General features: G+C 46.7%; 1 protein-coding gene across 1 annotated transcript; it reads right to left on the bottom strand.

The window, feature by feature from the left end:
- LOC146025603 (uncharacterized) lies at nt 1–25,614 on the bottom strand. The gene is made up of 6 exons (XM_083155529.1): nt 25,431–25,614; nt 22,434–22,533; nt 5,026–5,118; nt 4,844–4,941; nt 2,793–2,886; nt 1–229 (listed from the first exon to the last, which is right to left on the bottom strand). The coding sequence occupies exons 1-6, from the start codon at nt 25,511–25,513 to the stop codon at nt 224–226; spliced, it is 474 nt and encodes a 157-aa protein (XP_083011655.1). The 5' UTR covers nt 25,514–25,614; the 3' UTR covers nt 1–223.
- Between the last annotated feature and the right edge of the window lie 1,911 nt (nt 25,615–27,525).

Genomic DNA, 27,525 nt, shown 5'->3' with positions numbered 1-27,525 from the left:
TCAGGCCTTATATAATATTTTATTGACAAGCACATACATACATAGCATGGATACATACAAACAAAAAATTGGGAAGAGACCCCTCATCATCCCACTTCACCACTCTGTGGGGCAACCCGCTGTTCATCCCGGGATTGCAAAACACAAGATATAACGGGTGGAGGGAGGCAGGTATCTGCTCAATCAGAGATGTCTTTGACCCGGGAGGGGGGTTCTGTCATTCTCAGCCCTGAAAGAAAAATACCCAATTACTAATGATCAGTTTTACATGTTCTTGCAGACGAGACATTTTATACAAACGATGCCTAACAGCTACTAATGACCCAATTCACTCCCTGCTGATTATGATGGGGACCTGTGTTTACAGACTAAGATACTACTACTTAATGGTGACCTAATCTAAGGTGGCAAAAGTATGGAGTAACACAACTAGAGCGTGGCAGAAAGACATCCCTGAGGTGAAAGACGAACAGATAATATTAAAACACAACCACGAAATATGCAAATACCTACACTCGGCCTCCCTGCAGGAAACACACTTCAAGCTAATCAGAGCTTACATATCACAAACACAAAGGAAACGCATGGTACCTGAAGAATCTGGGGCATGCCCCAAATGCTCAGCTAGAGAAGCCACCTTCTATCACAATATATGGCAATGCAGGAAGATAGCAGTATTTTGGAATAAGGTTGTTAATTTTATAAATAAAATTTTTCACATCTCTGTTAAAAAACACCCACTGGCATGCCTGTTTGCAAACCTGTCGGTCTGGGAGCTAGGGCAAAATAAATAATACCTACACTTAGTCATCATAACTGTCGCACAGAAGTGTATAATGAGACACTGGATAAAGAGATCAGCCCCAAGGCTGCAGGAGGTGTCGAATATGTTAATGAAAACTGTGTACTTTGAACGTCAGGCCACTTTGCCTGATATAGAAAATGGTATAGGAAAATTTCACAAAAAGTGGGGTATGTATCTTGAATCGGTAGACTCTTCTACCAAAGAACACATTTATAAACTGTTTGAGAACACAACGTGGTCTTTGTTGAGACAAGCAGCTGGAAATAATTAAAACAAGAATTGCTGTGGAATACACTGTAATAGGGTAAAATGTTGGAAGCTATAAGCGATGTAGAAGGGCATGAGAAAATAGTTTTCATAAATAGCACATCGTATATGATACTAAGTATCCCAGGAAACTAGAAATTAATAGGAAAGAATGTCTAGCAGATAAGGCCTGTCTGTGAATCCCAGCTTAGCTTTCAGATAAATGCCATTTACTATTGTGGGACATATAAACAATGGGGCCAATTCAGCCAACGCTGCAAAAATCACTATCAGGCAATTGTCACACTACTGTGCACGTGTTAGTGCCCACAGTACACATGCTCTGTGCATTTTGCTGACCAGTGAAGCATTGTTAGGGGGGGACACACTGTTACGTTTGCCGTAAGGCCTGGAGTATAGGTAACGGGAGATGGGGGAAGGGAAGTCAGGCATGAGCCCGTAGCCGGGACCGCCGGTCAGGACAGCCACAGCAAAACCTACGCTGACTCTGTTGAGAACCCCGGGCAGATGACAAATCCCTGCGGGAACTAGGCTTCACCTGTGGCCGCCGCGTCCGAAGGAGTGAGTTAGGCCCGCTCCAACCCCGATGCAGCTAGGTCTATGTGTGGACAAAGGATAAGGGATCGCCAGGGGTAACTCAAAAGGATAAACTATCTACAGGACCTGGCTGGAAACAAACCCCTGTCTGCCGGCACCTGGCCGAAGACGGGAATGCGACCTCGTCGCAAACACCTGGGATGTTGGACGGGGAATCACCATAAAACAAAAGAGTACAAGGAAGCGACTCCCCAAAGCAAACACTGGGGAATGGAATAACGGATACCCTGCCTAGCACAAAATGATTAAATGGAAGAAGGGACGGAAAGAGAAGCTGGAAGCAGTATAGGCAAAAAAAAAACATACGCTGAGCCCACGGCGGGGCTGGTCCAGCATCCTGTAAGGGGAACCGCAAGCAGGACAGGCAGGCACTACCTAGGAGCAGGTCCAGGGAAGGGAGGCTGTAGGAAGCGCTCAGGACCGGGAACACGCAGGAGAAGCGCTATAACCAGCGTCTGTGCCCAGCAGACGCCGGCTTCTTATTCAAATTCCGCGCTGCCTGAGTGACGTCAGGCTCGCGCGAGAGTTGCGGCCGGGCGGAAGCCGGGGACGTTGCCTAGCAACGCCCCGACGCTCTGCCTCAGGAGGAGGCTTGGAACGCATCGGCAGCACTGCTGCTGCACTCCCCACTCGCCGTCCGTCCGGGCACTGAGAGCACCGGACGGCGGCGTGCAACACACACATTATGCAGGAATGTCCAAACCAGTTTTGAGGTGGATGGGTGACAAAAAAATGGCAGCGTTGCACCTTCCTTTGCAGCCAGTCATGGTTTTTTGCTATGTGACCACAATTAGATTGCAACTCTCATTCCAGAGCGTCCTTGCCCTGCACCGGGTGACTGCAGCTGCAGTTTTGCTATCTTAGCAAAAGTGCAACTGAAGCAGACCCTCAAACCACATCCCAAACTCTCTCCCACACACTCAATTACTTATACAATGCCATGAATTAAGGTTCCGACTAGGATTGACATGCATGCAGCCAACGGGTGACAGAAGTCACTTTAAAAATCACCTGATAATGGACACCAGCAGGAAGCCTATAAAGTGCTCCAACTGCCTTTATAAGCTGTAATGCACAGCAATCCCAGCCTGTCAGATACAACTGTCCATACTAGTCTATATACCTGATCAGTGGAAAGACTTTTATTGCAGGTGCAATTCAGCAACGCCGCCTCATACTTCTCCTCCATAACCTTCAGCTCCTTCTGCAGACTTTGCCTATTGTACAAAAGGTGAGAGATTAAACCAGACAGGGCAGCTGAAGGAGACAATGCTGCTAACTGCAACAATTCATACACCTCATTCAGGTTGTTGGACTTACAGGTCTTCACTATACAAATTTATTTAAAATAAACAAAAAAGGAAGTTTCTGGTTTAATGTCCTAGGAGACACTATAAATATAAAGGGTACTTATGTAATATCTGGGCTCCCGTTTTTCTTATGAGACCGCGTCCCCTCGCGGGGCTCGCTGCGCTCACCACGCTTCGGGCATGGTGGCTCGCTGCACTCGCCACACTATATCAACTCAATGCGTAGTTGGATAGTAGGGGTATGAAAAAATAGGGTGCATTTAACATGGGAGCCCAGATAATACATAAGTACCATATAAATGCATATGCAAGATAGTCAGCAGCAAACCTAGGGATTGGTTTCATGTTGAAATTCACACACAAAAAAAAAAAAAAAAAAAAAAAAAAAAAAAGGTGCTCACACTAGAACGATTTTTGGGCCGATTTCCGATAATTGGAAGATTTCGGTCCAATGCGCGCTCCTGTGGATCTTTTGCTAAGTCTTCTGATCTTACATGCTGCATGAAAGATCAGAAGATTTAACAAAAGATCCATAGGAACACACATGGGATCTTAAGAGAAATCTTTGGTAAAGATGTGCGCTTGCCTGAAATGTTTTGTCCAGGATGGACAAAAATTTTTCAAGGCTAATTTATGCGCACATCTTAAGATCGCAGATCTTTCTAGTGTGTGGGCACCTTAAGACAGGGTTTGACAATTATTTTAAAAATCTAGGAGCCAGGATGAAAATGTAGGAGCCAGAAAAAAAATAGTGACAGTGTGCACCGAAAAGTAACACCATTATGCCTATTACACGTCACATACCCATTACACATACCTACATGCCACAATGCCCATTATGCCACACACTGAAAAACCTTTTGCATATTATACCACACACAATAATGCCCATTACATATACCCCACACACCGTAATGCCCATTACACGGTAAACCAAACACCATAATGCCCATTACATATATTACCACATGCCATAATGCCCATGGCATATTATGCCACAGTGCTGCTTACCTACATGCTCATTGCTATGGGTTTGTGGCTTGATGCCAGGCAGGGGCAGACTCAGAAAAAAACCCTCTGTTCTCTGGAGCCTCTGCATAAGCAGCGGGTCCCCGTGGTGGGTTATAATGTTTAATGCAACAGCCAGCATAGTGGCAGCCCGGTAAAACACGGGAGATTGACAGGGAGAGGCAGGGAGCTGGCAGCAGCGTCTCTGTAAGCAGCGGGTGCCCGTGGCTTGCTATCCTATCAGCACTTACAGCAGCCTTGGGTGCCTGTTTCAGACACGTAAAAAGATGGCGCCATGGTGGGTTAATGTTTACTATAACAGCCAGCACGGCGGCAGCCCGGTGCAGAACTCTCCCGGCTGCCACTGTATCAGAGCAGGTCAGCAGCGCGCCTATTTCAAAGCTCAAGCACGGCTCCCGATTAGCTCGTGTAATAGGCGCGCTGCTGACCAGCTCTGACGCAGCGGCAGCCGGGAGAGTTCTGCACTGCTCTGCCGGGCTGCCGCCGGGCTGGCTGTTATATTGAACATTAACCCACTGTGGCGCCATCTTTTTACGTGTCTGAAACAGGCACCCAAGGCTGCTGTAAGTGCTGATAGGATAGCAAGCCACAGGAACCCGCTGCATACAGAGACGCTGCTGCCAGCAGCCTCTTCCTGTCCATCTCCCAGCAGCCAGGACCCGGGATAGTTGTGAACTACGCAGCCCGCTGCTATCAAGCCACCACTCTGCCCGGGGGTTCAGTTTCCTGGCAAATCTGGTCGCCAGGAAGCAGAATCTGGTCGCCATGGCGACCTGGCCCCCGGGTTTTGTCGAGTCCTGCCTTAAGATTTCCTGGCCATGGATGGGGCACTTACTTGAAGCATTGCTCCCGAAGTTCCATGTGCTGTTTACATTCAGTTAACAGGTCGAGCTTTACTTGCTGTTTAGCAATTTCCATAGCTCTCAGCCATGCCTAGATGAATAGATTTTATTTAGAATATGATGTTGCCCACATCTAATATCCCCCCAAATAGAACATGTCTAGGGGAGAGAGTACCGCATAATCTTCCTTTTTGATTAGGAAAGAATTGTCATCATCATCATGCTGCTCCTTGCTTCTTGAAGCCTCGCATGTATCCAGACTTTGATCCTGATCACATGAAGAGAATATTCACAATGTATTAGTAGTTTACAAGGCATAGTAGTAGTAGTAGTAGTAAGTTTATTTATAGGGCGCCGCAAAGTGTCCGCAGCGCCGTACATAGCAAACAAAAAAATGACGAGGTAACGTACAGGGTGTGTTGAAAAATACAGTATAAATGGGGGTATAGCTGGTAGAACTAAAATCAGCATCAGTTCAGAAGTAGGTGTCAAAATTGTCAAGGAGACTAAAGATGAAGTAGAGGAAGGGAAGAACAGGACAGGAGCACAGGTGAGGTAAAGAGGTAGGGTGAGTACGTGAGGAAGGAGGGCCCTACTCATAAGAGTTAACATACTAAAAATAGGTGGGTGGACGAACGAAAAACAATAGGATAAGTAGGAACGGAGGGGAACGGAGGCAGGATAAGAGGATCAAAAGAGGTTAGGAGGAGGGATAGGCTAGTCGAAAAAAGTGGGTTTTGAGGGAGCGCTTGAAGGAGGTAAGGGAATCAGAAAGCCTGATGGGTGGCGGGAGGTTGTTCCAGTGCAGGGGGGCAGCGCGAGAGAAGTCTTGGACACGGGAGTGGGAGGAGGTGATTAGGTGAGAGGTCAGTCGGCGGTCAGCGATGGAGCGAAGAGGACGGGAGGGAGTGTGGATAGAGATCAGTGAAGAGAGGTAAGGAGCGGTGGAGGAGGAGAGAGCTTTGTAGGTGGTGGTGAGGAGTTTAAAGAGAACTCGGAAAGGAATGGGGAGCCAGTGAAGAGATAGACAGAGGGGGGAGGCGGAGGTAGAGCGGCGGGAGAGGAAGATGAGCCTAGCAGCAGCGTTAAGAATGGATTGGAGAGGTGCGAGGCGGGTGAGAGGTAGCCCGGAGAGAAGGATGTTGCAGTAGTCAAGGCGGGAGATGACAAGAGAGTGAATGAGAATTTTGGTCGCGTCAGTGGAGAGGAATGGTCTTATGCGTGAGATGTTGCGTAGGTGAAAGCGGCAAGACTGTGAGAGAGCACGAATGTGGGGGGTGAAAGAGAGGGAGGAGTCAATGATGACACCAAGGCAGCGCGTTTGGTCGGTGGAGGTGATCTCGGTTTCACCAATACTGATGGAGATAGTGGGAGAAGAGGGGATGTTCGGGGGATGGAAGATTAGAAGTTCAGTTTTAGCCATGTTTAGCTTCAGGAAGCGTTGGGTCATCCAGGCTGAGATGGCTGTGAGGCATTCAGAGACCTTGGACAGGAGTGATGGGGATAGATCGGGGGAAGAGAGATAGATTAGGGTATCATCAGCATAAAGGTGGTAATGAAAACCATAGGAGCTGATGAGAGTGCCCAGAGAGGTGGTGTAGAGAGAGAAGAGGAGAGGGCCAAGGACAGACCCTTGGGGAACACCGACTGGCTGCGGGGTAGTAGGAGAGGAGGAGCTCGGAGTGGAGACGGAGAAGGAGCGATCGGAGAGGTATGAGGTGAACCAGGAGAATACCGTGCCAGTGATGCCAAAGGAGCGGAGTGTGTTGAGCAGGAGAGGGTGGTCAACAGTGTCAAAGGCAGCTGACAGATCAAGCTGGATGAGGATAGAGAAGAGGCCTTTGGATTTAGCCGATATTAGATCGTTAGTGACTTTGGTCAGGGCAGTTTCAGTGGAATGTAAAGGGCGGAACCCGGATTGGAGGGGGTCGAGAATGGAGTTAGCAGTAAGGTGGTTTAGGAGACGATTATAGGTCAGACGTTCTAGGAGTTTGGAGGCAAAAGGGAGGAGGGAGATGGGCCTGTAGTTGGATGGGGAGTTGGGGTCCAGATTTGTTTTTTTGAGAATTGGGGAGACAAGAGCGTGTTTGAAGGAGGAAGGGAAGATCCCAGAGGATAGGGAAAGATTAAACAGGTGAGCCAGGTGAGAGCAGACTGACGGACTGAGACGACGGATAATATTGGAGGGGATAGGATCAAGCGGGCAGGTGGAGGGAGAAGCGGATTGAAGGATAGAGTGGACTTCAGCAGCAGTGGTGGGGTAAAATGAGGACAGGGGTTGGAAGGAGGGGAGTGGGGATGTAGGAGGGGAGGAGGGAGAGGGTGGGGTCATGGCAGCAGTGATGGCATACTCCAATACAGTCATTGATAAACACTTGCTGCACGGATCCCCAATATTTCACAACACCAGATCTATGGATATTTGGATACACCCCTAGCCCCAACACTTTACCCCTTTTAGCCCAATCTTCACATTTTAATCCACCCAAAAAAATAATCAGTAACATGCCAGAATTGCAGTCATGCGACGCACACCCGCTTCATCACCGTTCATACCTTTTGAGCAACTCCTGGAAATTTTAGAACATTAAGAGTCTCGTCTGTTAAAACAGAAATAACGCATCAATAATTCTTTGCTTTTGTTATACTCTGTTCTCAAATATTGTTATTTATTGCTGCAGGTGGCGTTAGCTTGTTGCACAAGCTACTAGCCACGGCGTATGAGGCCTACCCCTTGTAATACGCAGCAGGTGTTTGTTAGAAACAGCAACCATTATGGCCATCATGACTTGCATAACATTATAAAATGGCTGAAGATACAGAACAGTGCTGTAAAAGTGATTTCTCATAGAGAATTGTTTTTGGTTTTAGAAGCTTAAGAATGTGATGTTGACAGTATAATGGAGCAAGGACAGACACCTAGACTCCACAAACTTATCAATATGGGAACAGGGCCACACATGCGTAGACCCCAAAGGCCACAGAATCTTTGCCTAGAAACAAGGAAGTTGGGTGTTGGGTTAATTATGACATCATGATTGAAAGCAGAGCTTGCCAATAAGATTTAATGCTTATGAGTAATTAATGTGATTAAGGTTTAAATATCAGAGTTAGAGAAGGAGGAGGCAGGCAGTTGAGGAAGAACAAGCAAGCACAGGGGGCTGGAGGTAACTATGAAGGAGGTTTAATCATTGCCAATCACTGTCCTTGAAAGGGTTCCATTTTGATTTGATTTAGAATTACTGTTTAAGTATTATCTAATCCAGGGGTTCCCAATCTTTTTTGAATCACGGCACCGTAGAGTATCAGAATTGTTTCACGGCACCCCATGGCCAAAAAAAAATCAAATTTAGATTGGGTTTACATGCAATTCTTAGGGTCAGTTATGTGGTAAAGGGCAGGATTTGCTTCTGTTTGTACACATTTTATGATTGGCAGGCACCAGCACTGGTTTTGCTCATTAATAACAAACCATTAAAAATTTTGAGTTGGTCCTGGACCACCAACCAAGGGCACCCCTGCATGTGTCCCGAGGCACCCCAGGGAGCCACGGCACACAGTTTGGGAACCACTGATCTAATCAATTTTATGTTTCTTGAGTTAAGTCTGCATTTGCAGATACCGGTAATGAAGATATTTTTCAAGTAAAGCATGGTCATATATTTTATAAAAAGGTTGTGTTGGTGTGCAATCATTTCAGCGTTGCCGTTATATTTAAAGGTAAGTAAATATATACAATTTTGGGTTATCAATCTTAGCTAATCCTTATCATTCATATCTATGCATTATCATAAGCAGAGGCAGACTGACAGATGTTAACAATCATGGACACTTTTCCTTTGCCACTGAAAAAGCTCTGAAGGTAGTATGTAAGCTTGCTCTCTAAATGGGACATGCTGCTGGGCCCTAGACAGACAAGGTGAAATGGTCATTACTATAAGGCCTATGCACAGGGCAATTTCAGCCTACTTTTTAAGCAATCTGACTAGATTGCTTAGATAATGACCCTATATCGCTCCGTGTGTAGGGGCCATAGCAATAGGTGGCCTCACACATCAATGTTACCCGGTCATGAAGAGCCTGCACGCAGGATAAATCTAGTCAGATCACCAGTCAAGGCCAGTGTTCTCTGAGCGATCTGTGACAGATCGCTCAGCACACATTGCTGTGCCGCGCTGTGTGCCGAGCGACCTTGCACCACTCAGCTCAGTCGCCCTGTGTGTAGGCCCCATTAGACATGAAGGAGATAAAGTAAAAGTACAGATTATTGCTTGCTAATAGGCTTTCCTCTACTCCACCATGGCAGCATACTCCTGGGTAGATATCGGGAAAGGAAACAAAGACACTGGCCCTATATAAGGACCGCCCCCACAAGGCTCTGTGTCTTCAATTTTCAAGCTTTATAACAATCATACCGTATATAACATAATACGCTCCCTCAACACCTTAACCCGCAGGGCTGGGAAAACAGCTGCCATGGTGGAGTAGAGGAAAACCTATTAGCAGGTACTTTCCTCTACCTCCCCATGGCAGCATACTTCTGGGTATACCCTAGCAGTTCATTTCACTGGGCAGGTACCAAAATAATATTACATCACTGGAAGGATACAGGTTAATTCACCTTTGCTTCTCTGTATGCGCAGTCCTTTCTTTTTCTCTCTTTTTTTTTTAAACTACCGCGCTAAGAATATTTCTTCCGAGTCTAGCATCTTCAGAAGCCACCACATTTACTCTGTAATGCTTGGTGAATGTATGTACTGATGACCAACAAGCTGCTTTACAGACTTCTTCCAATGATGCTGCCCCTTTTTCTGCCCAAGACGCCGCTAAGGCTCTTGTCGAATGTGCCTTCAGCCCCACTGGAAGTGCCAATTTCCCGACATTATAAGCCTCAATGATACAGGTTTTTATCCATCTGGATAGTCATTTTTGTAGCTCCTAAGCCTTTCTTTGCACCCTCTAGCACAGGGGTGGGAACAATTTTGGCTAGGGGGGGGGGGGGGGGGGGCGCTTAACACTTTCAGAGAATATTCTAGGGCCGCACACATATATGTATATATGGCGTGGTCCGACAAGCGCAAAGGGGGGAGCGGCACTCAAGGGTCTGTGTAGCGTGAAATAATCAGTCCAAGAAGTGACCAACATTTCGGTTTTAATCAAAGATCAGTTTAACAAAAGAATAAAACATACCTTTTATCCTGCATTGTATTATTGTTATTGGACATCATGCCTTTGATGCAACACTTGCCAGTTATTTCGTTTTTTTCAGTGGCTTTGGATATACAGGTTCAGTTGAACATTGGTGCATGAACCATCAGAGTGGTCTGATAGCGATAGATTTGCTAATACGGTGGACAGCCTTAGCGCTGCATGTACAGACCACTTGAGTTGATCTCTGATCCTGTGCCCCATACTTATGATCGTACATTCTGGCTCATTTGCTTTATCGTTCTGTTTGTAAATGGTTTGTTCCATGTTGCATTTTAATTGTATGTCACTTTATTTAGATGTGTTGCCCGGCAACCCGCCCTCTGAACCCGGAAGAGCAGCACTGTCAGTCTCATCACACTGCGCCCTGGAACGCACGCTGCTGTTTGGTGACGTCTGAGGGACCCGGAAGTAGGAGGCGGGCGGCTGATGCACTGTGCAGGATAAAAGGTATGTTTATTCTTTTGTTAAACTGATCTTGACAAAGGTTTGATTAAACATTCGTACATAGGAAACACTTCACATGCAATACCACAGGTGTCATACCTATTGAGATGTCCCTGCAATCTAGAGTATGTGGGGTGAACCGTTAAGTCTGAGTGCCAGACTGTATGAGCATGTGAGGAACATAAAAAAGAGGTTTCGATCAGCACAGTGTGTCCTCTCATTTCAAAGCCAAACATCACTGCAATCCCAAGGGTTTGCAATTCACCATTATAGAAGCACCAAAGAAAAATAGGAGGGGACTTTGCTCAACAACTTGACAGAAGAGAATTATTTTGGATTTTCTAACTGCAGACACTAGCACCCAAAGGGCTGAACATAGACTTTAATCTGGGGACAGTCTCCAGAAGATATATGGCATCACCCACAGAGTAACCACCAGAATACGACATCTCCAAAGGGGACACAAATACACCCTTTAGAGAGATCACTGCCACATCTGTATACCTACACAGATAGCGCAGAATTATTACACTGTCCCCAACAATTGGTCGACATGGTGTGTCAACAGTGTATGCACACAATGTCGATTACGAACCTCCATTAGCAATCCCAGGGCTGCACTCAAAATGACCAACATATGCACACACTGCATTGAGACTTTCGCTGTACAGAAAACTGACATAGAACTCCATCCAATGAGGTGATCACACAGCCATTCTGACGGACAGCTCCTGGAACCCATGGCCACCACCCACTAAGGGGGAGTGACCAACAACCCCTATAAACACGGCTCACCAGCAACACCATGTATCCTTGAGAAAGGCCCCACAAGGGCAGAAATGCGTTGGATCACACACCACAGCATCATCCTCCAAGTCTCCTCCCGTCCGGGAGTTGAGCCCACCCTGCTCCACCAACCAGCTCACGCTTCCGACTGCGCGATCCCCACAGAACCCAGAAGTGCGGCTGCTTGCTGTGGAAGCGGCATGGATCGACAGCCGGCATCCTCCCCTGAAGCAGACGCCGGTAAAGTCTCCAGGCCATGGACAACGCCGAAGGACCCTCCAGACGGGAGAAGAACCAGCGGGTATCAGGTACGTGCACGGTGCACCGCCGGAGGTGCTTGGGACGCCAGCCTTCGATGACACCCTGTCACCTTCCTTGACCCAAGACTGCATTTCCCTACAGGTGACTGCCACCAGCTTGCTGTGTCCTTTAGCCCTGCCCCGGCTATCAACAGCTGCTGCAACACAGATCTTACCAGTACAGTAATTTTGTGCACCGTTTTCAATAAATACATTTTATTCCCACTACTGGCTCACGATGTTTCAGGATTCACACACGACACATAAAACTATTGTGAAAACTGTTTCTTGCAGTATACCTGAGCCATTGGTGCACCTAGACATGTAAAAAGTGCACATAAACATACCCCAGAAGCTCCAATCAGCTCTGGTTTTCAAATATACCGGGTTGGGAGCGTTTCCACTCATACTGCTTTCACATTGCAAAAACCTGCTTTCAACCCGATTTTCTAAACGTGTCTTAAAACTGGTCAAAAGACAGTTAAACCCCTTTCATATTGCATGATGTAAAGGTAAATGCAGTTTAAATACCGTTTTGTACCTTTCAGATTATTATTTCTGCTATTGGAAAAGGGGTATAAGTGGTAAATGACTGGTATAATATGTAGTATAAGCAGGAATAGTACCAGTGCCACCTAGTGATCACTATAGAAATTGCACTAATGACGTCACCGTTTTGAAGCAGGGTGCCATGATCAAATACGTAACATTGCTCATTTGTATTTTTATTAATTTCACATGCACACAGGAATATACATAGGATAAGAAGATACAAGGAGATATGATCATGTCATTTTTGCTTATGTTTTAGATACACCATAGAGTGCATCGCAGTGTTGCCCGTCCAACATGATGACCCCAGAAGAGAGACGGAGAACACGCCGGTGGGCGGATGCGGGAGCGGGCAGCACCGGGATGGGTGAGTAACACAAATGTATAAATGTATGTCATTTGTCAATGTTTTAATGAGTATGTCCTGAAGACGGGCTTGGCCTGAAACGCCGTAGGCACTAGTAAAACTTCGGGGTTTTTTTTGCACAAGACCTGGAGTGACGTTCCTCTTTTGACTGCTGTACATGTGTGGGGGCAACCTCACAAACGGACGAGCACCCGGGCAAGTACAAGTTTGATATGGCGGGCAGTGCCGATCCCTTGTAAAGACTAAAAAAAAAAAAATAATAATTATATATATATATATATATATATATATATATATATATAGTAATAGCCGAGATCCTGGCACTCTGGTTACAACAATCAAAAACTTCTTCTGCGGTGCCTTCCCCTGGACGGTTGTCCCAATCTACCTGGTGTAACAGGCGGCACTCGCTGGCTGTAAATAACTGAGACCACTCAGCGGTTCGTTAGGGTTAGTAACCCTGATAACGAACCGCTGAGTGGTCTCAGTTATTTACAGCCAGCGAGTGCCGCCTGTTACACCAGGTATATATATATATATATATATATATATATATATATATATATATATATATATATATATATATATATATATATATATATATATATATATATATATATATATATATATATATATACACACATATACATATACATATATATACATATATATACATATACATATACATATACATATATATATATACACACACACACACACACACACACACACACACATAAAATTGCTCCTTACTTTTAATTACTGTTACATTTTCCAGTGCCTGAGAGGGGGGAAGCCAGGAGAGAGGAGAACTAGCTGCATATCTGCACAGTAGCTGCTTGAGTCTGCCAAAACTAGAGAGCTCCCACCCTGCACAGCATTACTGGGCTCTGGGAGGGGATGCAGTGACGTGGCGGCCACACCAACCAATGGCGGGGAGGCAGCTGCCGCGTCCTCCCACACTCCCAGTAATGCTGTGTGCAGTGCAGCCAGGCATTCATGTTGGTGGCTGAAAATCTCTGCACGCAAAATCAGCTGGTAAAATGACAAGCGGCTTATGCTAGTCGGGCCACTTGTCATAGTAATAAAGGTCTGTGCGGCGGGCCAGACATAAGCGTCTCACGGGCCGCCTGTTGCCCACCTTTGCGCTATCATACAGTTTCTTTGATTTTCTCCAGGACTGCAACCTCTTTATGTAGATCTTCAATGCTCTGCTCACATCCAGATTATGAAGTCTTGCCTCTTTGGAGTTTGTAGGATTTGCACAAAAAGATGGCAGAATCATCTCCAGGTTTATATGGAATTTTGAAACCACTTTTAGCAAGAAGTGAGGATTTGTCCTCAAAACTGCCCTATCTTAAAAAAAGTTAATTAAAGGTTCTTCTGCCCACAAGGCCTGTAACTGAGACCCTCCTTGCAGAGGTAATTGCTACCCAAAAAAACTACTTTGATTGTAAGAAACTTCAACAACACTTCCTCTAGAGGCTCAAACGGAGCTTCCGTCAACACATTTAGAACCATATTGAGGTCCCATGGTGCCAAGGGATTATGGAATGCCAGTCTAATTCTCTTAATTGCCTGCACAAACCTTTGTATATATTTATTGTCTGCAACTTTCATATCTATCATTGCACTATAGAGCAGATATCTGTACTCTTCGTGACCTTGCCAAAAGGTTCTTCTCGAATCCTGTTTGAAGAAACTCCAGAATTGTAGTTACCATTCTCTCATTTTTGTTGCCTGACTTACAAAAATGCATACTTCCTCCATATTCTGTAGTATGTACTTGTATGTTGAGGATTTTCTTGATTTTAAGAGGGTACCGACAACCTTCTCAGAAAACCCCCTTCTTAATGTCCTGGCCTCAGTAACCAGGCCGTTGGCTTCCAGTTGTCTGGTTGTTTGATAGTAACGGCCTTGCTGAATTAGATCTTTGTGATCTGGTAACATCCATAGTTCCTCTGCGTTAATTTGGCAAACCATGCCCTTCTCCTTTATCTTGTTTAGTAGTCTGAATAACTGGAAATGGTGGAAACACATAAGACAGTTCTACATCCCAAGTTGTCATCAACGCATCTGCTTTCCATGACCCTGGCTCCCAGTGTCTGGAGATTTAGCATGGTACCTTTGCATTCCTCCCTGTTGCCATCAAGTCCACCTGTGGTAGACCCCATATTCTTATAATTGTTGCAAATATTTCTGGGGAAAGATCCCACTCCTGGAGCTATTCTGTTTCTGCTATCTGATTCTCTTTGCCCGCGATAAAGACAGCCTTGAGACTCCTGACGTAATGTTCTGCCCATTGAAGAACTTTTGCCGCTTCTAATTATTAGGGCAGTATTCAATGTGAAAGTTCTCCGTGCATGGAGAGCGTTTTATTTCGCTCTCCATGTTCCGGAGCCTCCTGCTCCCACTATTCAATGTATTTAAGACTCGCCGCCACTCGCGGCGAGTCTTAACCCCTGCAGCAGACGAGCGTCCGCGGCAGGGAGCCGGGGGACGGAAGCAGCCAGAGAGATTAAAGTCTCCCTGGCTGCTCCAGAGGAATGTGGAGGGCAGGTGGGCTCTCCGTGACCCAGGCAGCCCCCCCCCTATAGCCAGCGGGGGACCCAGTATTCACTGCATCCGATCGTGCATATTAACGATCGGGTGCAGTGAATATATGAATATGTAATGAGCGGCTCGAGCGCTCCGGCCCCCTGCTGGCTGCACTGTAAAAAAAATTAAAAAAAAAAAAAAGTAAATTTTTTTTTTATTATTAAATATATATTCATGTGCAATATATATTCATGTGCTATAAGCACATGAATAAAAATAACATGCCCCTTCACAGAAAAAAAACTGATTTTTTTGACACCAAAAAAAAAAAAAAAAAAAAAACACCTTTTAGTTTAAAAGTTCACATTCCAGCTCCCCATCAAAAGATGGAGAATTGCTACACGGAGAAAATCACTTCGAAAGACGGAGAATATTTCACATTGAATAGGGTTGCTCGCTTTTGGAGAGCAAAATGCTCCGTCCAAGGCGAACAAAGCACAAATTCTCCACAAAACACGGAGAACTTTTCTCATTGAATACTGCCCTTAGAGTTTTGCTTCTTGTTCCCCTTGCTTGTTTATGTACGTCACGACAGATCACAACCTCCTTATTTATTAAAGGACTCTGGAACTTCAGGCATGCCATCACTGCCCTCATGTCTCTTATATTAGAGTGGGCTTGGCTCATCTCTGTACTCCATTCTCCTTGTGCTGTCCATTGTTCGCATACAGCTCCCCAGCCTGTTTTGCCGGCATCTGTTACCAAAATTTGCACTCCTGTTGCAAAAGATCTTCCCTGGCTCAATCTTTCCATGCTGCTCCACCATTTGAGATCTGCTGTTACCTCTTGATAAGTAAATCTTTTGCATCTCCGTCCCAATGTCCTAGAAAAGTTGTGTAGCGACCGTATAGAAAATCTGGCCCATGGTATAGTGTCTAACGCAGCTGACATGAGACCTAATATTCGCATGCATTCTTCTGAATGCCTCACTTTCCTAAAAGACTCCTTCTTTGTTCAGTCTTAAACATCCATCTTCCATGCGAATAAAGTTAACGGAACTTGTATCCAGAATAACTCCTAGATACTTTACCCTTTGTGAAGGCTTGAGGTGACGTCTGGTAAATTTATTAACCAACCATGCTTTTTCAGGTAATCTAGAACCAGCTTTGTATGTTGAACCGCATGTACTTCTGATTGTGCCATAAGTAGATCATCCAAATACGGCCAAATTGACACCCCCTGTATTCCGAGGTTGGCCTCTAGTACTACCAGTATCTTTGTAAAAGTTTTTGGTGACGTTGACAGGCCGAATGGCAGTGACATGAATTTGGTAAGTAATTCCTCTTAACCGAAATTGCAGATATTTTTGGTGTCCTATAAATATTGGAATGTGCACGTAGGCATCTTTTAAGTCTATTGTTGTCAAATATGCTCCTTTTTCGATATCTGGAAGAGACGACCTGATGGATTCCATTTTGAATTTTTTTACGTGAACATATGCGTTTAGTCTTCTTAGATCTAATATGGTTCTTAAACCCCCTGAGGGTTTTTTTTTTTACAACAAAAAACCTTGACTGCCATCCTCAGTTTTCTTGCTGCTTTGAGACTATTTTGACTACACCCTGGTCCACCATTACTTGAAGGCTGGTGAATAGAGACAATCTTTCCTCCCAGTTCTTTGGAACAGGGGATTCTTCTATCCAATCGCCCAGCAGATTGAAAAAATTATATTTTGGAACCAGAAGATATGACCTCTAGAACCCACATATCTTTGGTCGATCGGTACCAGACTTGCTTGTAATGCATTAGCTTGCAACCAACTCTTTCTCTGGTGTCATTGTGTCTGACTGAAGGCAAATCCGCCTTCTCTGCCCCTTTGGCCACAAAAAAGTGGTTCTATTCCCAAACCATGGCCTAAAATTTCTGCCAGGCCTATAAGTCTTTGCTTCCTTGTAGTCTGTCGAATAACAAGGACTTTTGTTGAATTGACCTCTTCTTGTAGTTTTATCCTGGGGTAACCACACAGACTTACCGCCAGAAATTTGGGTACTTATGTAATATCTGGGCTCCCGTTTTTCTGATGAGACCGCGTCCCCTTGCGGGGCTCGCTGCGCTCGCCACGCTATATAAAATCAACTCCATGCGTAGTTGGATAGTAGGGGTATGAAAAATAGGGTGCATTTAACATGGGAGCCCAGATAATACATAAGTACCGAAATTTGTGATAATTTCGTCCAATTGTTGGCCGAACAGATATTTTCCTTGAAAAAGGTAAATGATATCAGCTTATTCTTTGACTGATTGTCAGCCACCCATGGCTTTAGCCAGAGGGCTCTTGTCACTGCTGTTGCGTTTGATCTCGCTGCCAAAACACATCTTGAGAGGCGCCGCAGAGAAATTCCACCGCCATTTGAATATTCTGAACCATCTTCCATCAACTCTGTTCTCTTTATTCCGTCTAACATATCAGACTCAAGGTCCTGACACCAGGACTTTAGATGTTATCGCCATTGCTGAGGATGCCTTTATTGCAGCTCCAGATGTTACATGCTGCTTTCTTAAATTCATCTCTATTTTCCTCTCCATAGAGTCTTTAAATACATTCGCATCCTCCAGTGGAAAGGTGCGTACACATGTACAGATTTTCTGTCTGATCTATCTGGTGGGAACAAAAACCTGGAAATGTATGGGAGCATATGACATACTGCTCCCATACATTTCCAGTTTGTTGTTACCACCAGATAGATCAGACAGAAAATCTGTACGTGTGTATGCACCTGAAGAGTAGTTTTCCTTGATATGCGGGCAATGGCGGCGTCTACTTTTGGTGCTTTTCCATGTTTTAACCAGTTCTGGGTCAAACGGGTACATCTTTAACACCCTTAGTGGCACTGCCACTTTATCTGGGTGAAGCCACTCCTCTTCCACCACATCTTTTAAGGTTTTGGAAAATGGAAATTGCTTCACCTTTTTCTTCTTATCTCTAAATAGGTCTTGAAGATTCCCCTCTTCTTCTCTTCTAAAGGGACAAAAGGTAATCGAGCAGATCTGGGTTAAAATCGGTTTCTTTTTCCTGAAATAATTATCCCTCTTCCTCTGTCCTAAATGCCGGGCCTGCCTCAGATTCATCTGAATCTGTAATCACGTAAAGTAGAACTCCAATGGCGCAAATCTCGTAATATGACTGATTTCCACACATATAAGACTAGCTACCACTCCTACTGCAATGCTTTGGACACTGCCAAACATATTACCACTCTCTCTCTCATCCCTTCTCATGCCACCAACCCTAAATCTCTTCTGTACCCTCCCCCTCCGGCTACCATCAGTGCACAAGAACTTGCCTCCTACTTTAAGGACAAGATTAATAACAGATGAAATGGTATGCTATTCCAAAACCTCTAACCCTCTTTCTTCCCCACCTGAACCCTCTGAATCTCTTCATTTGAGCCCACAAATGAAAAAGTATCCACACTCTTATACTCCTACTCTACTACCTCTCCTCTTGATCCAATACCTAATAATAATCACCATTCATAATAAAAAATTAAATATCACTCATCTTTAAATCCTGGCTTACCCTGATTTCCTTTGCTGCCTTTTATCCTCCTCCATTATGCCGCTATTTGGCTTTACAGCCTAAAGCAATAACACAATCAATATTCCTCCAAGCATAGCATAATGTACTCCTCCAGCCAAAAGCTGTCTCAGGAGTCTTACCAGTCTGCTGGGTCAGAAGTGCAAAAACAAGACTTGTAGTCACCGTCTCCACGTTTTGCCGCCGGGTATGCCTGTGACTCCGGCTTCTACCATCGGTATCGGTTGCTGGGCGCGTTCTTATGATGCGTGCACGCTCCGCCAGCGCCTCCCTGCCGCATCACGCCTTCTGACGTCAGATGCTGGCCGGGACAGTACACACACCATCCACCTTCGGCCAGATCACGCCTCCCTGAGGTCAGACGCCAGCCGGGATTGCGTGCACCATCACCTCAGGCCGGGTCACGCCCCCTGACGTCAGCCGAAGAACAGCACTGCCACGAGTGCCCGCAGGGCCCTACCTGGACATCCCGGGTTACCTTCTCAGATGCCAACCCCTGTGTCCGGAAGGCACCCCGCTCCTCTTCAGCCTAAAACGCCTGCTCCAAACTTGGTCACCCAGCAGACACAGGTACCACTTACTGCACTCGACAGCGGGGTACCTATTCCATATACATGCCTCAACCCCAACAGCACTAGGCAGTGGAAAAAAAAAAAACACTGATATGTAGGAGGAGCTTATATAGGGGGCAGTGGGGTTTTTTTTGGGTTTCCTTTCCAGTGTACTACCCAACAGGACTTAATTCGGTACTTGTGAGTTATCCGGGCTGCCGATTTTGTCCTTAAGTTTGGTTAACTTAAGGACACCCGACCGACGCCCGCGATTTAGCCCCAAATCGGGGGCATCGCGTCGGTCGTGGCCGTTATAAGGGGCCGCGACGCGATGCCCACGATTTCCCATACACAGTAATGTTAAAAGACACGATGGACCCGATTTCCCATAGACAGCAATGTTAAAATAAAATGACAATGTGAAATTGGCCAATATGTTTTTAAAAAAAAAAAGTTTCATGGCCCCCCACCACCGTTAACGCCACCCCGCTATTGACGCCAACCCGAAGCGTGGCGAGCGCAGCGGTACGCGTCCTCTGACCTTTTCATGCCCTACTATCCACTAGGGCGTGGAGGGAGAATAGAATAGTGTGGCTCGCCACGCTTCGGGCTCAGTGGCTCGCCACACTATTCTATTCTCACTCCACACCCTAGTGGATAGTAGGGCATGAAAAGGTCGGAGGACGTGTACCGCCGCCCCTCGCGGGCTCGCTGCGCTCGCCACGCTTCGGGTTGGCGTCAATAGCGGGGTGGCGTTAACGGTGGTGGGGGGCCATGAAACTTTTTTTTTTTTTAAAACATATCCAATGTGAAATGGCCAATTTCATTGTCATTTTATTTTAACATTGCTGTCTATGGGAAATCGGGTCCACCGTGTCTTTTAACATTACTGTCTATGGGAAATCGTGGGCATCGCGTCGCGGCTCCTTATAACGGCCACGACCGACGCGATGCCCACGATTTCGGACGCGATGAAAAAAAAAAAAAAAAAAAATCGGCAGCCCGGATAACTCACAAGTACCCTTAATTCATTAGTGGCTGCCATGGGGAGGAAGAGGAAATAATATCATTTTAATGCACCAGAAGGATGAATAACATAGCCTAGAGCAGGCACATCCAACCTGCGGGCATCAGCTGTCGTGAAACTATACATCCCAGCATTCCCTAATAGCAGAACTATGGCAAGGCATGCTGGCATGTGTAGTTTCACAACAGCTGGAGGGCAGGTTGGACATGCCTGGACTAGAGGTTCACAAACAGTACCCAAGACTCCCTAGTGGTCCAGATTTTAAAGGAAAACCAAGTTTGTGCACAGCTTATTTAATTAGTACCTTTGGGTACCTCGAGGACTGGTTTGGGAACCTCTGGTATAGGTAAAAAGGTATAGGAACTCCAGTTAAACAAAGTGTTTACTTAGTAATGTTCATTTCCAGTCTCATAAGCACTTTGATTGCGCATATAGCCTTCCGTGATATGAGATTCAAAGCAATGAGGTGAAATAGCGCAATCCTGTTTAAGCATCAACTCTGGAGTGCCAATGCCTGAGAGAACCACTGCTCTATACACAAACTATTTTGAATCATGGCACCCTCGAGTATAGTCATTTTACTCTAGGGTGCTCAAACAAAGGGAACACTTCAACACCACAATGTAACTCCAAGTCAATCACACTTCTGTGAAATCAAACTGTTCACTTAGGAAGAAACACTGATTAACAATCAATTTCACATGCTGTTGTGCAAATTGAATAGACAACAGGGGAATATTATAGGCAATTAGAAAGACACCCCCAATAAAGGAGTTGTTCTGCAGGTAGTGACCACAGACCACTTATCAGCTCCTATGCTTTCTGGCTCATGTTTTGGTCACTTCTGAATGCTGGCGGTGCTTTCACTCTAGGGGTAGCATGAGACGGAGTCTACAACCCACACAAGTGGCTCAGGTAGTGCAGCTCATCCAGGATGGCACATCAATGCGAGCTGTGGCAAGAAGGTTTGCTGTGTCTGCCAGCGTAGTGTCCAGAGCATGGAGGCGCTACCTGGAGACAAGCCAGTACATCAGGAGACGTGGAGGAGGCCAACAACCCAGCAGCAGTACCGCTACCTTCCCTTTGTGCAAGGAGGAACAGGAGGAGCACTGCCAGAGCCCTGCAAAAAGACCTCCAGCAGGCCACAAATGTGCATGTGTCTACTCAGTCAGAAACAGACTCCATGAGGGCCCGACATCCACAGATGGACACCGTGCAGGACATTTGGCATTTGCCAGAGAACACCAAGATTGGCAAAGTCACCACTGGCGCCCTGTGGTGTTCACAGATTAAAGCAAGTTTAAGTGACAGACGTGACTGAGTTTGGAGACGCCAACGAGAACATTTTGCTGCCTGCAACATCCTCCAGCATGACCGGTTTGGCAGTGGGTCAGCAATGGTGTGGGGTGGCATTTCTTTGGGGGCCGCTCAGCCCTCCATGTGCTCGCCTGACTGCCATTAGGTACCAAGATGAGATCCTCAGACCCCTTGTGAGACCATATGTTGGTGCGGTTGGCCCTGGGTTCCTCCTAATGCAAGACAATGCTAAACCTCATGTGGCTGGAGTGTGTCAGCAGTTCCTGCAAGATGAAGGCATTGATGCTATGGACTGGCCTGTCCGTCCCCCAGACCTAAATCCAATTGAGCACATCTGGGACATCATGTCTCGCTCCATCCACCAATGCCACAGACTGTCCAGGAGTTAGCGGATGCTTTTGTCCAGGTCTGGGAGGAGATCCCTCAGGAGACCATCCGCCACCTCATCAGGAGCATTCCCAGGCATTGTATGGAGGTCATACAGGCACGTGGAGGCTACACTACTGAGCCTCATTTTCACTTGCTTTAAGGACATTACATACAGAGTTGGATCAGCCTGTAGTGTGTTTTTCCACTTTAATCTTGAATGGGACTCCACATCCAGGCCTCCATGAGTTAATAAATTTGATTTCCATTGATAATGTGTGTGATTTTGTTGTCAGCACATTAAACTATGTAAAGAACAAAGTATTTAATAAGAATATTTCATTCAGATCTAGGATATGTTACATTCGTGTTCCCTTTATTTTTTTGGGCAGTGTGTATAATTATTATTATTTTTTGGGGGTTAACCTCTCCTTATAAATGAAGCCTCCTGTATGGTTCTAAATAGTCATGGTCTGTGCTAGTTATACCTGGGTGGTGTCAGCCTCAGATTCTGCCAATGAAAATACCTTTATTCGGAGGTCATCCATCTCTTGGGGTCCATAGTCTGTGTCCTCCCCAAGATTGGAAAGCCTAGGAGGCGCCAGATGGTCTCTGGTTGGCTCCACACTGAGTACAGGAAGGGAGAGGGAACAATTACTTTTAAAATTCTGAAGACTTGACACTATCCTCCCAATTATAAAGTCCTATAGTTAGACAAACTATATACCCAATTAAAGATTTGGAATAATAATAATAATAATAATAATAATGATAATAATAATTTTATTTATAAGGCGCCACAAGTGTTTCGCAGCGCCGTACAAAGGAACAATACAGGGAGACAAAATTTAGCATAGCATTGAATAAATAACAAAAATACAGTACAAATAAAGAGCACCACAGTTCAAAACACATTACAGCTTAAATGTAAGTAGTGAGGACCCAATCAACATAAAACTAGAGTCTTGAGGCCAATGATGGAGATGAGTATGAAGATGGTCACTGAGTGTTGGAGTAAAGGAGAGCTGTGAGTGAAATGTGAAGAGAAGTGGGCTTTGACAACAGGAGGGAAGAGGGCCCTACTCAGAGGAGTTTACAATCTAGTAGGAAGGGGAGACAGACAGATTACAAGAGGTGCAAGCGAGGGGGTGGTTATTAGATAGCAGGATGTAAACAGGCAAGGGGTCGGAGAACTAGCTGGTTTATGCAGTGGAAGGGTACACTTTGATGAATAGGTGAGTTTTCAGTGCCCGTTTGAAGCTTTGCAAGGTCGGGGAGAGTCTAATGGAGCGAGGGAGTGCATTCCACTGAAGGGGTGCAGCACGGGCAAAGTCCTGTACTCTAGCATGGGAAGCAGTGATCAGGGTGGAGGAGAGACGACAGTCGTCAGCTGACCGTAGAGGGCGGGAGGGTGTATGAATGGAGATGGTTAGAGATATATGGAGCAATGGAATTAGAGATGGCCCTGTATGTGAGTGTGAGGTGTTTGAAGAGGATTCTGTAGGGGAATGGAAGCCAGTGCAGATTTTGTTGAAGGGGAGTAGTAGAGTTAGAGCGGCGGGAGAGGAAGATAAGCCTGGCTGCAGCATTGAGGACAGATTGGAGAGGAGCTAGTTGGGATTGAGCGAGGCCGGTGAGAAGAGCATTACAGTAGTCAAGCCGTGAGATGACTAATGAGTGGATGATCAGCTTAGTTGCACTCTGAGAGAAAGGGCCTGATGCGAGCAATGTTGCGTAACTGGAACAGGCAAGAATGGGCCAGGGCTTGGATGTGGGGTGCAAAGGAGAGGGAGGAGTCAAGAGTGACACCCAGGCAGCGGAGTTGGGGAACAGGGGATATTATTATTAATAATAATAAAATATTTTTGCATGAAGATAGATGGCACTCTGGGGTTTTCTTTATGAAAATAAATATAATTCAAGGCATAAGTGAGGCCAGAATGAATTATTTTTATTTTCACAAAGAAAGCCACAGATTGCCATCTTTCTTCATGCGTATGTATGTATGTAAAATTACACACAATGGAGTTTTACAAGGTGCTTCCAACAGGTCTTATTTAAAAGATCAACACTATTAGAATTGCCAAGTTTTGCAGTCTAATACTTTGTAAATAAACCCAAATTGTTACAATTTGCTTCTAAAAACAGCAGGTTTGAGCGGCTTTCTGCACAAAGCCAAAGCCACCCAGTGTGTATGCCCCAACGATGAGCGCTGCTGCTCACTCCCGCAACATCGCCGGGAAAGCCGTTCATCTGCTGGTATTATCAGCAGATGAGTGGCTTTAAGAACGGCTTCGCTATGCAACGCCGTCCTCCCCCCCCCCCTCAGTCGGCGCCGGGCAAGGGGAAAGCCGCTATCATCACTGTCCATACACGCTGGGCATAGTCGCCCAGTGTGTATGGACCTTAAAACAAACCATGTTGCAAATAATTTAACAAATACAGGCATGCCTTTGTTATAAACATCAACTTTGGCTGGAAGTTGGACACAATTATCTGCACTAATTGCTACAGGCAGGAATCAAAGCTAATCAATTATCACCACAGCAGAACTTTCTGTCCATGTCTCCAGAGGCTTAAACACCTGTGTCAAGGCAGTCTCCTGCTGCGCTGCCCAGACCAGTGAACTCCTCCTCCCTGTACCTATTCCAGGTGCAGGGAGGAGCAGCCCTGGCCAAGCAGCAGCAGTAGGGATGGCCATCGTTGCCTTTGCCATCGATGCCAAAAGTGCAACTGCCCATCGATAGTCTATAACCATTCTATGGATATCGATGGTCATCCATTTTCTCTGATAGAGTGGCCTGTGGGCCAATCAAAATGCAGGGGTGGGGCTTTGCAGGTGTCACAGGCGGAGCTATGCTCCATGTTGCAGCACTGTAGGGAAAAAGCAAAACCGAAACTATTCGTTTAAGCTTTACATCGATGGTGGGAAACCATCTGGTTCTCGCCCATCGATGGCAAAACTATTCGACATCGGCCATAAACCAGCGATGATTTCTAATCATCGATGGCCATCCCTAAGCAGCAGTAGGGGTCCAGGGAGGGAGAAGGGACCCGCCGCACATTGCAAAGGACAGCTCTTAACGCAAGAGCGGTCCTTCCCAATAGTTATCACATGTGATCATTATTCCTGCAGTAGCCAGCGATGTGCAGCAGAGAGGGGCAGCGGATGTTCGTGCATCCCACCCAAAATAAGGACAGCTGACAGTGGGAACAACCTGTGGATCCCCAGGTGAGAGCACTTGCACTACAATATCATCATACCCTGGCAGCTTAAGTTGGCGAGGGCATTTTAGGACATGTACTTCCATCAGACAGCTACAGGAATTCATGGTGCTAGCTGCAGGGTACATACAAAGCAGCTGACTGGTTTCTATCCGCTACATACCTTAATGCAGAGCTTCCCACACAGGTTACACCAAACTGACCGTCACCTGTGCTTAAGCATGGGTATACTTGAAAGCTGGCTGGGTTTGGGTAAAACTACCATTACATACATACACATGCCAATCAGCAGCACTCACACGGCACATAGCTCATCCCCCTCAGCAGTAATCTCTCCGGACTCTGGTCGCCAATGCGTCTCTCCGGGCTCGGCACCTTCCATCTTCCACACTGACCGTCGCCATCGTTGCGACGATCTCTTTATTTATACGGTAGCGGCTCCTGGAAAGGAGGTTTGATGACGTCACTTCCATGTGACTGCTGTCGTCATTAGGGGAAGCAGCCAGCACGCAGCACAGTTTTCCCGCTGCAGGAAACAGCGCGTGCGTGGTTATGAGTCCCACGACGGCATCAGGTTGGTACACTTTCCCGGGAGTTTATCACACTTGCGGCACCCCACGTTTACACTCCCCCCCATCTATGTCCCTGGTGTGTTAGATGGGTGGAGGGAGAGAGAGTGCACGAGCCCCGGCTTTCCTGCCACCGCTGGGTATTGGGGAGGTGTGCCTGTTGTCGGGAATTACATTGGGGAGGGGTGCACAGGTGCCTGGTGTCCTGCCGCCGCTGGGTATGGGGGAGGGGTGCACTGCTGCTGTGTTTGGAAGGGGAGGGGGGGGTAGAGTGCACTGTCGCTGGGTTTGGGAAATTGGTGAGGGGTGCGCAGTGCGCTGATGCTGGGTATGTGTGTGGGGGGAGGGGGGGTGCTCTGCCACAGCCGCCGCATGTGGGGGAGGGGGAGTAGAGTAGAGTGTGTGTGGGGGGGGGGGGGGGGATATACTGCCTCTGGGTATGTGGGAGTGCGCTCTGGTGGGGTGGGGGGGTGTTTACTCCCGCTGGGTTTGGGAGATATTTGGGGGGGGGGGGGGGGGGAGTGCAATGGTGCTGAGTGTCTGGGGGGGAGGAGGGATATACTGCAGCTGGGTATGGGGGGGAGAGGGGTTGTGTGTGGGGGGGGTATACTGTCACTGGGTTTGGGAGATAGAGGGGAGAGTGCACTGGTGCTGGGTGTGGGGGGGGGGGAGAGGGATATACCGCAGCTGGGTATGTGGGGGGGGGGTTTGCGGTGCACTGGTGTTGGGTGTGTGGGGGGGGGATATACTGCAGCTGGGTATGGGCGGGGGGCACGGCACTCTGGTGCTGGGGGGGTTGCGGTGCACTGGTTGGGTGTGTGTGGGGGATATACTGCCGCTGGGTTGGGGGGGGGGGGGGTGCACACTGGTGCTGGGTGTGTGTGGGGGGGGGGGATATATTGCCACTGGGTTTGGGAGATAGAGGGGAGAGTGCACTAGCGCTGGGTGTGAGATGGATGGGGGAGAGAGTGCACTGGGCCCTTGTGTATTAGATGGAGGGAGAGAGTGCACTGGCGCCTGTTATTTTTTGCGATCTAAGAGGATAAGAGTGCGCTGGGTGTGGGAGATGGAGGGGGGGGGGGTGGCCTGGCATTAGGGGTGGGAGATGGCACCAGTTCACCCCCTACATCCCCCACAACCGGTGCCAGTGCACTGTCCCTCCCCCACACCCAGCAGCATGCACTCCTCCCCCCCTCCTCCCCAGCCAGCTTTAAACAGGGTAAAACCTACTTTACCCACCCTTATGTTGGCACCATGTAGAGTTAAGCCCACTTGCCAAAGAACCATGCAACCTTAAAACACTCCCCTTACAAAAGCACCATGCTGTATTAATCCCCCCCATATCACAGCACATTGCGGCATGCTGAGCGATTGTGCTGTAGCACGTCGCTCAACCAAAATCTGGGTCGCCCTGTGTGTACGGTCTGACGGAACACTTGCTTCAGGGCCATCTGGTGCAGGTACAGTCCGACTATACGACAATTGTCACTTTTGTACATCATCAATAGTGTTCACTCTAGAATTTTTTTAGGGCAGGGTGCTGACCACGGGAAGGGCACATTTTTCAATCGCGAGGGCACATTTTTCAATCGAGAGGGCACATTTTAATTTAAAAGGTCAAAATGGTGACACCTGATCTTCAAACCATCAGCACGTTTATGCTACAGTATATAACCACCTTGTGACACCTGAGCATCACACCATCACCACATTTATGTTTTATAATCTTGTGACACCTGAGCATCAGACCATCAGCACATTTATGCTATATAACCATCTTGTGACACCTGAGAGCGTCACACCACCAGCACATTTATGCTATATA

Source organism: Crinia signifera, chromosome 8 (assembly GCF_055691185.1).
Source record: "Crinia signifera chromosome 8, ASM5569118v1, whole genome shotgun sequence".
Taxonomy (NCBI): Eukaryota; Metazoa; Chordata; class Amphibia; order Anura; family Myobatrachidae; genus Crinia; species Crinia signifera.
The sequence above is the reverse complement of the archived record's forward strand: the minus strand, read 5'-3'. Positions and strand labels throughout refer to the sequence as shown.

Bases quoted from the DNA above. Each gene is read 5' to 3' on its own strand.
- LOC146025603 (XM_083155529.1), bottom strand. From the start codon at position 25,513: ATGGAAGGTGCCGAGCCCGGAGAGACGCATTGGCGACCAGAGTCCGGA. The intron at 22,534-25,430 runs GTGAGTGCTGCT...TCCTGTACTCAG, and splicing joins GGGGATGAGCTATGTGCCGT to TGTGGAGCCAACCAGAGACC. The intron at 2,887-4,843 runs GTAAGTGCCCCA...TTTGTACAATAG, and splicing joins CTTCGGGAGCAATGCTTCAA to GCAAAGTCTGCAGAAGGAGC.